Here is a 12334-nt window from a genome sequence, read left to right on the forward strand (position 1 = left end):
GAGTGTCCTAGAAGGCAAAGTCCCCCAACTCTGCCTGCGTCTCTTCAAACCACAACAGCTGGCTTTACAGCCTTGGGGCAGGACCCCCAGGGGCCAACCAAAGCAGCGGCCCTCCCTCTATGTCTGGATCAGAGTTTCAAATCTAGGTTTTACCACCTGCCACTTTGAGGCAAAAACAGGCAAGCTACTTAATTTCTACTTAAAGCTGAACCTCAAATTCCTCTTTTGTAAAACAGATAATTACTACTTCCAAAGTATTTTAGGAAATAATCTAAAGGTATGTGAAGTGCCCAGCAAAACATCTGGCAAATGGTATAAGATCAATGCATCCTGCCTTCCCTCCATTCCCTGCCTCCCTAATTCTCTTTAAGCTACCACCTCTTGGAGTCTGTTTAAAAAAAAAATAAAAATTTGTACTTTAAAATATTACCTTTAACTGTAATCATCCCTCCTCATACATGTGTAATATATATATATATATATATATCTTTTTAAAAAATGTTTTTCCTCTTACCATCTGCAGCAGTACAGCGAGAAGCCAGTTCCCACAGGACTAATCCCATGGCATACATATCTATCCTCAAAAATGCATCCCTTTGGAAGTTTATAGCGCCCTCTAATACCTCTGGAGCCATATACCTCCGGGTACCAACCTGAAAAAGATGTTCAAAGCAAGAAATATTCATTAACTTTATGAAATAACATAATCTTGTAAAAAGAATCAAAACTAAATGTGGTCTAATATCAGATAATGTAACTAGATGAGGACCACCAGACTAGAGAGTCAAGTAGAATTTTATTCCATTTCAAATAATGTCATAGCCAAGACATTCACTGGAAAGAGCAGCGGGGTCCCCCATAGGGACTGACCGAACAAAGGGTACCATGCAGCTCTTAAAAAACATGAGGTAAATCTATAAAGGCTGATAGAGAAAAATTCCCCAAAATACTATAGGATGAAACAAAGCAGTGTGTATATATACATATATATATATATATGTATATATACACACACTAAGATCTTTTCTGGGTACACTTAATAAATATATCAACATTATGCTTAAGAATTTTTTCCTCCTCTTCTAGAAGTAATCACAAGAAACTGAACAATAACTGTGGAGAGAAGGACGGAATAGAGGAAAAAAACAGTTTTAAGTTGTACTTTTGCATAATGTTTGAAATGTATCTTTTAAAAAATAAGGGTTTCTCTTTCTCTGTATTAAGAAAACTAATAAACAATACAAAATGTAGAAAGAATTAACCAAGAAAGGATGGACAAACTTCTTAAAACTCTATTGGTACAAAATCTGTATGCTTATTCATTCATTGTCTTGGAGTTCTCTATTGGTTATTTCATAGTAATGTAACACTGGTTACTAAGCTCATACAGCCAGCTTTGGTTGGAGCCTGATGATACTCGTTCATCTATGGATACCCAGAAAGCTGTGAGCTAGCCAGGTGATCAGAATTTATTTGAGTAGTGGATCTAGAGAGCAGCCCAGATACTGGCATTTCCAAAGAGCTCCACCCTCAGGTGACTGTGATCTCTGGACTAGAATTGTGTGATTGTCAGCTAATGTGCAGATAATAAAAACAAGTTACTAAAATCCTGAAGTTCAAGTTTTTAATTCATTTAATAAGAATACTTTAAAGTAAAAAAATCTTATTTTTTCTACTTTAAATGACTTTTTAATTGTACAATAGTGCAATATATAAAATGTATAAGAACATGAATTTCTGCATTTTTACATTTTCTGCTCCATGAAATCTAAAGTCAAGGAACAACTAATGTAAGTAATTACTTATTTTTACCTCATCATGTAACCCAACTGTGAAAGTATAAAAAGATATGAGTCCCCAAATTTTTCCTTATAAAAATAGGGGTGGAAGGGTACAAGGTACCAAAGGATTAAACTATTCACTGAGTTCAGTCTTACAATATCACACCATGACCACAGAAATTTGTCCCGAGGCTTCCCGCACAACCCCCCTCTCAATGACATTCTCCACGAAGCTGCCTTTGTTTCCAAACACAGTTGGTGTCAACCTTTCTAGAACTCTGACTGCTGACCACTGCTCCAAACTGAATGCTTAAATCATTAGTCGTTATTGCCGAATCTGCTGTTATGATTCTCTGATAACTGTGTTCTTGGAAGTTAATAGGATATGCTAGAGAAAAAAGAAAGCTGAGAATCAGACGACCAAATGATCTGCATGATTTGAAAGGAGAAATGATCATGCCACAGTCTAAGTCATTTGGCTTTGTAAAAAAAAGTCACCTTTCAGGTCAAACTGGTTTTCTGATTAAAAGTCATCTTGTAGGAGTGACAACACCTTTTCTAATCTCACAGTATTTGACAATAAAGTGTACAGATGATGTTCTTTCCCCTTTGGCCTCCTTAAAGGCTCCCCCAACAGAGATCTCTGTGTGCAGACCTGGACTAGAGTTAAGCTCTTCGCTCAGGCTTTACAAGTGTTCTGAACTCTGGAGAGAATTCAGAGAAAAGCTATAAAATTGATTAAAGAGTAAATGAAGCAATAAAGACCAAGAAACAAGATACTATAATTGCTGTCTGGAAAATTGGGCAGTAGATCTTAATACACTGTAGCATGAACGGTGACTGATTATTGTTCCATTCCTCTTAAGATAGTGAAAGGACTAAAACTGAGTTAATCTAAGAACTCCCTAAGAAAGAGGTCTATTAAAATGTCTTGGATTCTTCTTTGATTAGTTTTTAAAATAGAATCCCATGACATCTGTCTTGGTTATTTTATGAACTGTTTGATCTAAACCACTTGAGGTACTAACCAGTCCATCACCACTGTATGAAAATGTCTCCTCAGCAAAATTTAACATATTAATCTTAAGATGGTCATTTTACATTTGAATGCTGATCTAATTTGCCACCACAAATATTTTAAACCAATTCAATTCAGGTATGCCATGCTAAGAAAATACGGGACAAGATATTTTTTCTTACAGGCTATAGTTACCATTCTTACCTGTCCATGAGTATCACCTGCAGACTTGCCAGCCTCAAACTTTAACGCCAACCCAAAGTCAGCAATACAAGCTGTCAGATTGTTTTTCAACAGCACATTTTTACTTTTGATGTCCCTTGCAAAAAGAAAGAGTATTCAAACTAAGTTTAAACAAGGTACATCTTCTAAAAATGTTCATTGAAAGTAGGAAAGGGAGACTATATATGCTATAAAAAATAGTTACTGGGAAGTATGAAATACAGAAAAAATGAGGAGAAAAAGCCTAAGCAAAGTCTCCAATCAACTTGAAGCACAATAAAGAATACAGCGACAAACTCCTATTTATAACATGGGCAATAAGAAGGAATTCTTTCCATAATACAGTTCAATAAATAAGTACCACTTCAAAAACACTATCCAGCCTACATGTTATCTGTGCCATTCCTATCTACCAATCATAAAACTGCTGTTTTCTAAGATAAGAATATAGCAGAGTTTATTGTTAGACACTCCCATTAAAATAGAACTTTAAAAACCAAAATTTAAACCTTTTCAAAATTAGCTAAATCATGGCTTCTCTGGTAGAGGCCTACATTTTAGAACGGTCCCTTATTTTAGTGGTTCTTGTATTCCTCAGCCTCACTGCACAAAAGCATCTCTAGGAATATACAGTGGAAATTTTGCACCAAGAACATACAACTGCTCCAGCTCAATTCTGGTGTTCTGGACAGAATAACTGTTTTAAGGCAACCAGATGTCCTCTGTACACCAGCCTCAACTGGTCCATCCTAGGATTACCATACCTAAGCTAAACACATCTGTGCCATGAGCAGTGGTTAAATTTGTGTGTATGGAAACCAAGAGTGGGATAGAGGCAGCACAGGGAAACACTCACAAATGCTACAAAACCAATCAGTTTTAGACTCAAAATTTTTTAGGGATGGTAATCCTACTAACCTTAAGGGTTCGGTTCACTCTAGGATGGAATGAGGTAAGTAAAAATCCAGGAAGAGGCAGTAAGACTGAATATAGGAAGCTAAGAAGAAAGGGGAGCTATTTCTAAGGTAGAAATTTCTAAAACCAGAATCTATATGAGAGCTGGCTTTAAAGTAATCTTCCCAGTAACCTAAAACACCACCTGGTGCCACTCAAATATTCTTTAAATGAGTAAGTTTACACCTACTTTTAAAGCAACCATCTTTAAATTGAATACTACAAGATGACAAATTGGTCCCATGTTCAAAGAAGTTAAATACACAGTGACAAACTGAATTCCACGCTCAAGGGAACTAATGTTGTCCCTTTTGAAGAAATAACTATTTTGTCCAAGTATTATTTTTTTCCTGAAAAAGGCAATTAAGTAAACCCTCCTGTTCAAATGGTGCCTCCTGCCACCTCAGCTCAGGTAATGATCATATGGTCACTCAAAACATAAGCAAAACAGGTAGTTCTGAATTGTATCACCTTATCCCTGTGTATAACCATCTTTAGAGCTAATCATGTTTTGAGATCAAACACACATAACCCTTTGATTTAGAGAAAATACACTTTTATTCTTAACCGTGGTTTCAAAATTGAGATTAATTAAAACATGAATTGGTAATTAAATTAATAATGGCAAGCTAATGATGTTAATATATACTTTATCCAAATTATTTCCTGGCCAATCTCAAAACTAATTTGAAAAACAAATGAAAATCATTCTACCTCCCCCAGAATGATTAGATAACTAGGGGGGAAATCGATTTTGTTTAGAAATTAAATGTTTAAATAATAAACAAGTACTGGATTATTTGGGAAAATAATATAAATTTAGCTCTACCTGTGAGATATGGCAGGTTTGTGGCCATCTTTTAGACCAGGTATATCCTCATGTAGATATGCCAACCCTCTAGCCATGGTTTCTGCAATATGACACAATTCGTTCCAAGAGACCACATTAGCCTTAAGAAAATCTGACAGTGAGCCCTAAAGAAAGGGGGGAAGAAAAACAGTTTATGCTCTTGACAAAAGTGGTTTGTATATGGAGACTTTCCCCTTTTAAGAGACTATGGAAGACAACATACTTTTCCTTTTGGTAAATAATACACAAAAAAACAGTCTGGAATGGTTCAAGTTTCATATTAATGAACGTTTGACTAGAAAGAAATATCATGAATCTTCAAAGATTTTCTATAGGCACATCTGGTGGGTCAATTTCCCTGTATTTAGAAAGCAAAAGTTAAACAAAAATGACTAGCAGAAAATCTAAAGCTCCAGAAAATATTTTAGAAGTTAAAATATCCTGACTACAGAGATGCTGTATCATAGGTCTAGGAGAGCACAACATTCAGACATATAAACAACTCACACAAAGAATCCTCTAGGAATTACTGCCATCTTTTTGGTCTAGAATTAAGAGAAGTGAAAGAGGCACTTATATCTGACACTGATGGCCCCGACGGCCCAGAAGGACACAGTCTCCTGCCTCATTAATATGTTTTTCATACTGACTCTGAAAGCAGGAAAATGGCCAGTGTGCTTTGGAACTAATTACCCTACAAATGAGTGACAGATCAAAGATCAGATAAATTTCTTGATTCCAGTTTTATCACTAAGCTGTACTTTTTAAAGAGTTTTACAAAACAAAATTCAAACTGAAAAAAAAAATGGTACATTTACTAAGCATTGGTTTTATTAAAATAATGATTTGTAAGAGAGGTGATTGCAGTACAAGAAATGAGGGACAAAAGACTGACGTTATAAACAGAGAGTCAAGGTGAAATAGCCATCTTCGCTCTTTTATTAGAAAAATTATTTTTAAAACAGATTTTTATTTATAAATTCTAACCAAGGAGAATAGCACACTATTCTCAGAAAAATAAGGCAGAGGGATGTGTAACCAATATTAGGTAGTCAAACCAACCTTGACTTGACTGAGTCAAAATAGAAAGGAGTTTTACCTTTTCATGAAATGCTGTGATTAGCCAAAGATCCACATCAACACTGGTGCCTCGTTTTTCTGCACCAATGAACTGTAATATGTTCTCATGCTTCATTCCAGGCAAACTGTACACTTCGTATTCATTTTGCCACGACTGTTTGTCCTATAGTCAAAAAGGAAGAATAGTAAGAATGCAAAGAATAGAGTCAATAAACCACATCCAAAAATTATTCACGTTTTAAGGCAAAAACAAAGTGTTAAAAGATTCTTTAGTTTTGTTTTTTAATAAAACTCTGATAGTAATACCAAATGCCTGCCCTCTCTCATTCCCTCAAAATAATACTTTTCTGTGTTTCCAGTTTGGTTGATCAGAAATGCCGCACCACTGTGTCTAACAATGACAACACACGTTCTGCTGCAAGTTAGCACCACAGGGTAATTTCATCATGGAATGGAGTTGTTTGTGTTACTATTCAGAATAATCTCCCTGACAGATGAAATTCAGGTCCGGCAAAATGACTTCCTCTAATTAGAAAACAATTTTTTAAAAGACATTATATCAAACATTCTTAATAAAACGCTTAAATACCTTGTAAAGTCAACAAGAGCACAATGGAGTGAGTATAAATGCAATATACTAAATTTAAAATACTACACACCATTTGTGCCTGCAATTGATCCATGCCTACTACGTATCAACTTATAAAAGTTTTAGTTTCTTTCCACAATAAGAGAAGAATAGGTAAGGCATGACTGCATCAAGAGTTAGGGACCCTCTGGATCCAAACTAAGAACCTTTGGCAAGTTACATAACCATTCAGTTTTTGCCTCATAAAGCTGTTGTATTATATGAATACTGTATGTTGTATATGGGTAAGATATACACATGTATTAATGAGAACTCACATGTAAGCAACTCTACCTGACACAATGGAAGCATCGAATAAAATGTGAGTTACTATTATTGTCACTAATCTTACATTAGTATCACCCAAATATTTGCAGATCTTGGCACAACAGAACAGACTCTTCCTCTAAAAACTAAACTATACTTTATAGTATCTGAACTAATACCAAAAGAAAAAAATAGGAATAACAAACTTTTTCATAGACTCTTAAGAAACAGGCTTTAGAAGGGACAAGAAGGCTAAAATCTAGGTATATTAAAGCAAAGAAACTGATTTTATGATAACACTCGAATAAGGAAGATCTACTGTCTAGGTGTGGTGATAATGCCAGCATCACCCAGCCTGGTCAGGACCACAATCCCATGTGTGGTATTAGCCGCAGAGGTGTATTAGACCAAGGTTTTATGAGGTCAACCCCCTTTAAAAACAAAAATTCAACAATAAACCAATTATTTGCAGTTTTGATTCACTGCATCTGAAAATTCAACAAACAGAATATGAAATGATTACATAAACACTGAAAGTAGAACAAAAATGAATAGTTTGGTAATATATTTCCAAACAGCAATTCTGAAACAAAGCACACTATTCTTTTACTATTTTGCTTACTTTTTCTGATTGTGTCAATGGAAAAGTAAAAGTTAACCACTCAGACATTGATTACATTTGTACTGGAATACTCATCTTCACTTTGTATTTCTTTAGAATTTTTATTGGCAAAAGATCTATACATTCATTTATTGTAATTCCACCACTGTTAAGAAAACATACTGACTGGTGTACCATTAATTCCGTTTCTCAGAGGAGAGGGCAGACACAACAGGGCTAACCACTTTCCCTAGTATCACAAGAACCACCTTGAAAAACATGGTCTGTGTTTCAGGCTGCTTCTGAATTACAATGACCTAGCCAGTTGCATCTTTTTAAAAATATATGCAGATTAGAAAACTAATCAACATACCTGTATTGGAAATATTTTCACAGCTACATATTCATTGAGCAACTGGGCTTTCCAGACACAACCAAATCTTCCCCTTGCTTTCACTTCTAATAACTGCAGTGGCTTCAAACCTAGTAATGGAGAAGGTGGGGGTGGTCCTGGGTCCTACAGATAAACAACAATAGTAATATCAAAAAGCAGCACTTGATACGTATAACTTTAAATGTGAGGAACAAAGTGAATAATACTGAGGAATCAATTGACAGAAACAGTAAAACATACAAGTGACATTAACTTCAATGTTACCAAAACTGAGTTCTCAAACTTTACTAATTACCTATATGATCACAAGGCAAGCAATTTGAATTAAGAGTTTTCATAACATTCAGCACTACTGCTATATATGTACTGCAGGAGAAAAGATCTAAAGTGTTTTTTATCTAGTATCACTAATTTCCCAACTAAGATCTTCTGTGGCCTCTGGGACACTACTAATAGTATTTCAATAGTGTCATCCAGGGATGACACAGAATGAGGATTTGAAGAGTGCTGGGAACAGCAAATCAAGGCTGTGTCTCAAAGAAAACCTCTCTTCAAAATCCCCTACTTTGTCTAATTTCTATTTTAATCTTTTCTTCATTTACTCTGAAATATCCAGTCATTCTCAAACACATCACAGAGAACTATATCAAATACAAAACATAACAGGAATGTCAGTTAATGCTGCTATAGTCAAACTGTTCCATTCACTTTAATTTTTCAACCTATTAACAATTCATCCCTTGCTTACAATTATTTCCCAAAATTGAATGTGAGATAAAATGTATTAGTGTTCTGGTTCTGATTGGCAAAGAAAGTACAAATAATAATCCAGAAAGTGAGTAGTTATCACAGGAGATAAGGTAGGGTAAAATAAAGAGAAGGGTACTGCTACAGTTAATTTTTTTTAATGGAGCAAATACAGCATACAAATAGGAGTGTGGCATTTACACAGGACAAGGGAATCCTTCCTATACAAAGTAAGTGACAACTCTTCACTGAAAGCATTTTATCAGTTCAATATCTGCAAGGAACAAAAGATAAAGGAAGCCTTTTGGAAATTTTCCAGAGAAAAAAGCAATAAAAATGTTTGAAATGTATAACGAGTATTGCAGGAAGCAACTAAAATTTTGTGGCTACAGCATCAGACACTATGATACTGGTGGAACATAAGACACTTGAAAACAATATGTCTCCCTGTATCAGTGCATCTCTCTTTGCTTTTCTTCTCCTGAAAAAAAATTTCTCCTCTTCTAATGCCTCAAGACTGTTAGTGCACCCTTTAGGCATTATTCAGCCCACTGGTGCCACTCATGATTTAAAAAAGTTAATGTCAACATTAGAAGGACCTTCAAGAATAGAAACACTGCAAGGTACTAAAGAGAAAAAATATATAATTTCTTCTTCTACAGTAAAGTAGACAATCTTTGCAAAATGGTTTCCAAATTCCTATTTTGTTAGAGTAAGATAAACTACAAGACTTTCTGTGACTTATTTCAACTTCAGTATTTATTTTTAATGTCTACAAAAGTTGCTTTTCTATCACACATTCAAAATATGAAAGGTTAGTAGAGCTAAAGGGTGTTTTCGTTTAGCAATGATGAATCAAGGAGGTCAGATACAAATCTTGTAGAAGTATGGCCCCTAAAGTTATGGTCCGCAGTGGGAGGGGGCAGAAGAATCTCTGGAAAGGTTTTATTAAAATCAACCCTCCCTATCTCATTCCTTGACTGATCATTTATACTTGGTAATACAGGATTCTACTGATAGGAGTTTGTTACTTATGTGAATGTGAAATTAAGGAGGAAAAAGTTGAAAACTACTCTTCTAGAGGCAAAGAAAACTCAATGCTTGAAGTCCAAGAATTGCTGGATAACTGCATAAAAGAATAATTGTGCTAACTAACCAAAAAAAGTTTAATTTAAAAAACTTTAAATAACTACAAAGTTAAAGTCAATGATCTCCCCTCCTTTAGAGGTAAATTAGAAAACTTGAGTTTTCAAAGCAGGGATGCCAGAAACTAAAGTATACAGATAAGACCTGAAAGATGAAGGAAAAATAACCAGGTAACAAGTAATATGGCTCTAAATTTAAACACTAAGATTTTTCAACAACTTTTATGTAAATTGACTGATAATGTCTCACTAAATAACATATACTGCCTATTCTCAGTTCTAAAGAGAACCATCCACCTGGATATGATTGTCTATATGATGACTTAATTCACATGTCAAATTAAGACTATGTCAGCAGTTTAAAATGTGATTTAATATAAATTAAGCTTACTTTTAAGAAAACTAGAGTAATTTTCAAATGCTCAGGAAAAAAAATCATTGCGTGTTTGCTAAATATATAATCATCTTCAAAATTTCCATAAGTTCCAAGGCTCTATTCAGCAAGTTTCTAAGTTACCACTATTTTAATAAATCTTTCTTAGATCACTCTCCTAATAATATTGCCAATGTACTAGAGCCTGAAAACAGTGTCGTCAAAACTACTTGTAAGTTAAAAGTTTAAAATAAGGAGAACAACATTGGCCAGTTTTCAAAGGGTGATAAAAAGGTCTATGAAGGTACATTCCTATAGAGTATTAAAACTTTTAGAAATGATATGTGTTTTTAAATAATATCCTATAATACTTAAAAGGTTGAGTTCAAAAACAAGTAACTCTATAACAGATAACTGTCTGAAGAACTCTAACACGAATTAACATACCTTTTGCTTTTTCAATGAAAAATTACTAAAATCTATTTCATTTTTTTCAGCTCTTGATTAAGTTTTAACTGCATCTCTAATATCTTTTACTAATTCTATAAGATTAGAAATTATTTTGAGTTTATTAACATCACTATACTAATTTACCCACAAAAAAACTCAATACTTGATTCTAGAAATAAAGATTTATACTTTTAAAGTATATGAATACTTGGGGAGACAAATTCAGACTTAAACTTCATAACGACAGCAACATTCTAATGTTATTCATAAAACAGGGATTTGCTCTGCCACATAGAAAAACTACTTTGGGGGAGGGGCAACTATGAAGACTGCATAATTCCTGAGAATTACCCCTAAGTCTCCAGTTCTTTTGCAGTATCAATACTACTTTTGCACAGTTAAAAAGATACGCATTAGAACATGGCTCTGATTACATCCCTCCTCTACTCATCTGTATGTAAAAGTTATGACATCGTAAGACATCACGTGATGAAGCAACAATGACTACAGCTGGAAAAATATCCCCCACCCCAACAACACCCAGTAGCATTACTATTAACCGATGCTGGAACAAATTATTAGATGTGAAGAGCTGCAAAGGAGTTTGTCATCATTTTATTCATTCTGAATTCTCCATCTGAAGGGTGAGTTCTGACCTAAATAAGGTCTTAAATTTCCACACAGCAAAAGATCAAGTTATACTTCCCTAGCTAATCTACCTGGCTAAAGATGTCAAAGATGAAACTACCTGGAAATATAGACTTCACATTAAAAGATGATAGATTTGACCAGAAAGGCAGCCCCTGTCAAAAATGAACAAAAACTAACATTTAAGCTGATGATGTAATGTAAAAATTAACTGATACAAGATTTTTAAGGCTAAAAATCTTTTGAGACTAAAATCTAGCCATTAAGTGTTAACTTCTAATCAACTATAAAAGTTGTTTCTACATTCCACCTCAGATAAGTATAAATACGGTTAACAATCCTTTAAAACCAAAAACTATTACTATAACAAATCAATCATATTTTCAATACTAAAAGTAGAAAAAACTTCATAACATAAATGTATAAACTATAAAGGATGCACAGTAAAGCAACGACAAAAAAATCTAAGAACAAAATGTTTAGTATGCATCCACAAAAAGTTCCACAACCATAAAACAAACATCAAGGCATCTTACCTCTATCATTATATGAAAGGCGTGCTTGTGAAGAAAAAACACAGGCAAAGGAAATTACGATTTATATCCAGAATGAGATGAAAAATGACACATCAGTTACAAAAGTGAAGAAAGGAGAATAATGATTTAGCTTTTTAAAAGTTGGCAATGATGCAACGTGTATTTCTAAAATGAGGATTGGGAACACTTTCCTTATAAACAAAAGAAAGTGATACTTAAAAAACAAATGAACTTGGACATTACCTATCAGATAAGGGGTATCATAGATGACTCTTGTAGGACCCCAAGTTACCTGATCCAATGGACTTCAAGCCAGCAAATAAACTAAACCAAGTCTTAAACAACTGTTACTTATTTTTCTAAGATGTTACAGCATCTTAACTATGTGTAAAAATAATAATTTAATTAAGATATATGTTGGAGTTGACTTCTGGACAGCAGAGGGCAGTATTGCCTTTAACAAAAATTGTAGAAGCAGCAATGAAAAAATCTGTATAAAGCTAGTTGCTCAGACCACACTCTGATAGTTACCTTAAGAATCTCTAGAATCTCCCACTACTTCCTCAACTGCTTCACTCCCCTTTCATGGAATACAGTAAAATCATAATAGTGAGAAAAAAAACTTTCCAGTACCTACCTA

General features: G+C 34.3%; 1 protein-coding gene across 2 annotated transcripts in view; it reads right to left on the reverse strand.

Moving 5' to 3' along the window:
- Positions 1 to 12334, reverse strand: part of ACVR2A (activin A receptor type 2A) — a 92181-nt gene that overhangs the window by 7538 nt on the left and 72309 nt on the right. Inside the window, exons 5-10 of one of the 2 annotated variants that reach the window (XM_028510516.1) lie at positions 11695 to 11718; positions 7775 to 7918; positions 5925 to 6068; positions 4805 to 4950; positions 3004 to 3118; positions 515 to 653 (exon numbers count right to left, since the gene is read on the reverse strand). In XM_028510516.1, coding sequence (XP_028366317.1) covers positions 515 to 653; positions 3004 to 3118; positions 4805 to 4950; positions 5925 to 6068; positions 7775 to 7918; positions 11695 to 11718 — 712 coding nt within the window. The remainder of the gene's footprint in view (positions 1 to 514; positions 654 to 3003; positions 3119 to 4804; positions 4951 to 5924; positions 6069 to 7774; positions 7919 to 11694; positions 11719 to 12334) is intronic. The other variant, XM_028510517.2, reaches the window with a different exon arrangement.

Source organism: Phyllostomus discolor, chromosome 4 (assembly GCF_004126475.2).
Source record: "Phyllostomus discolor isolate MPI-MPIP mPhyDis1 chromosome 4, mPhyDis1.pri.v3, whole genome shotgun sequence".
Taxonomy (NCBI): domain Eukaryota; kingdom Metazoa; phylum Chordata; class Mammalia; order Chiroptera; family Phyllostomidae; genus Phyllostomus; species Phyllostomus discolor.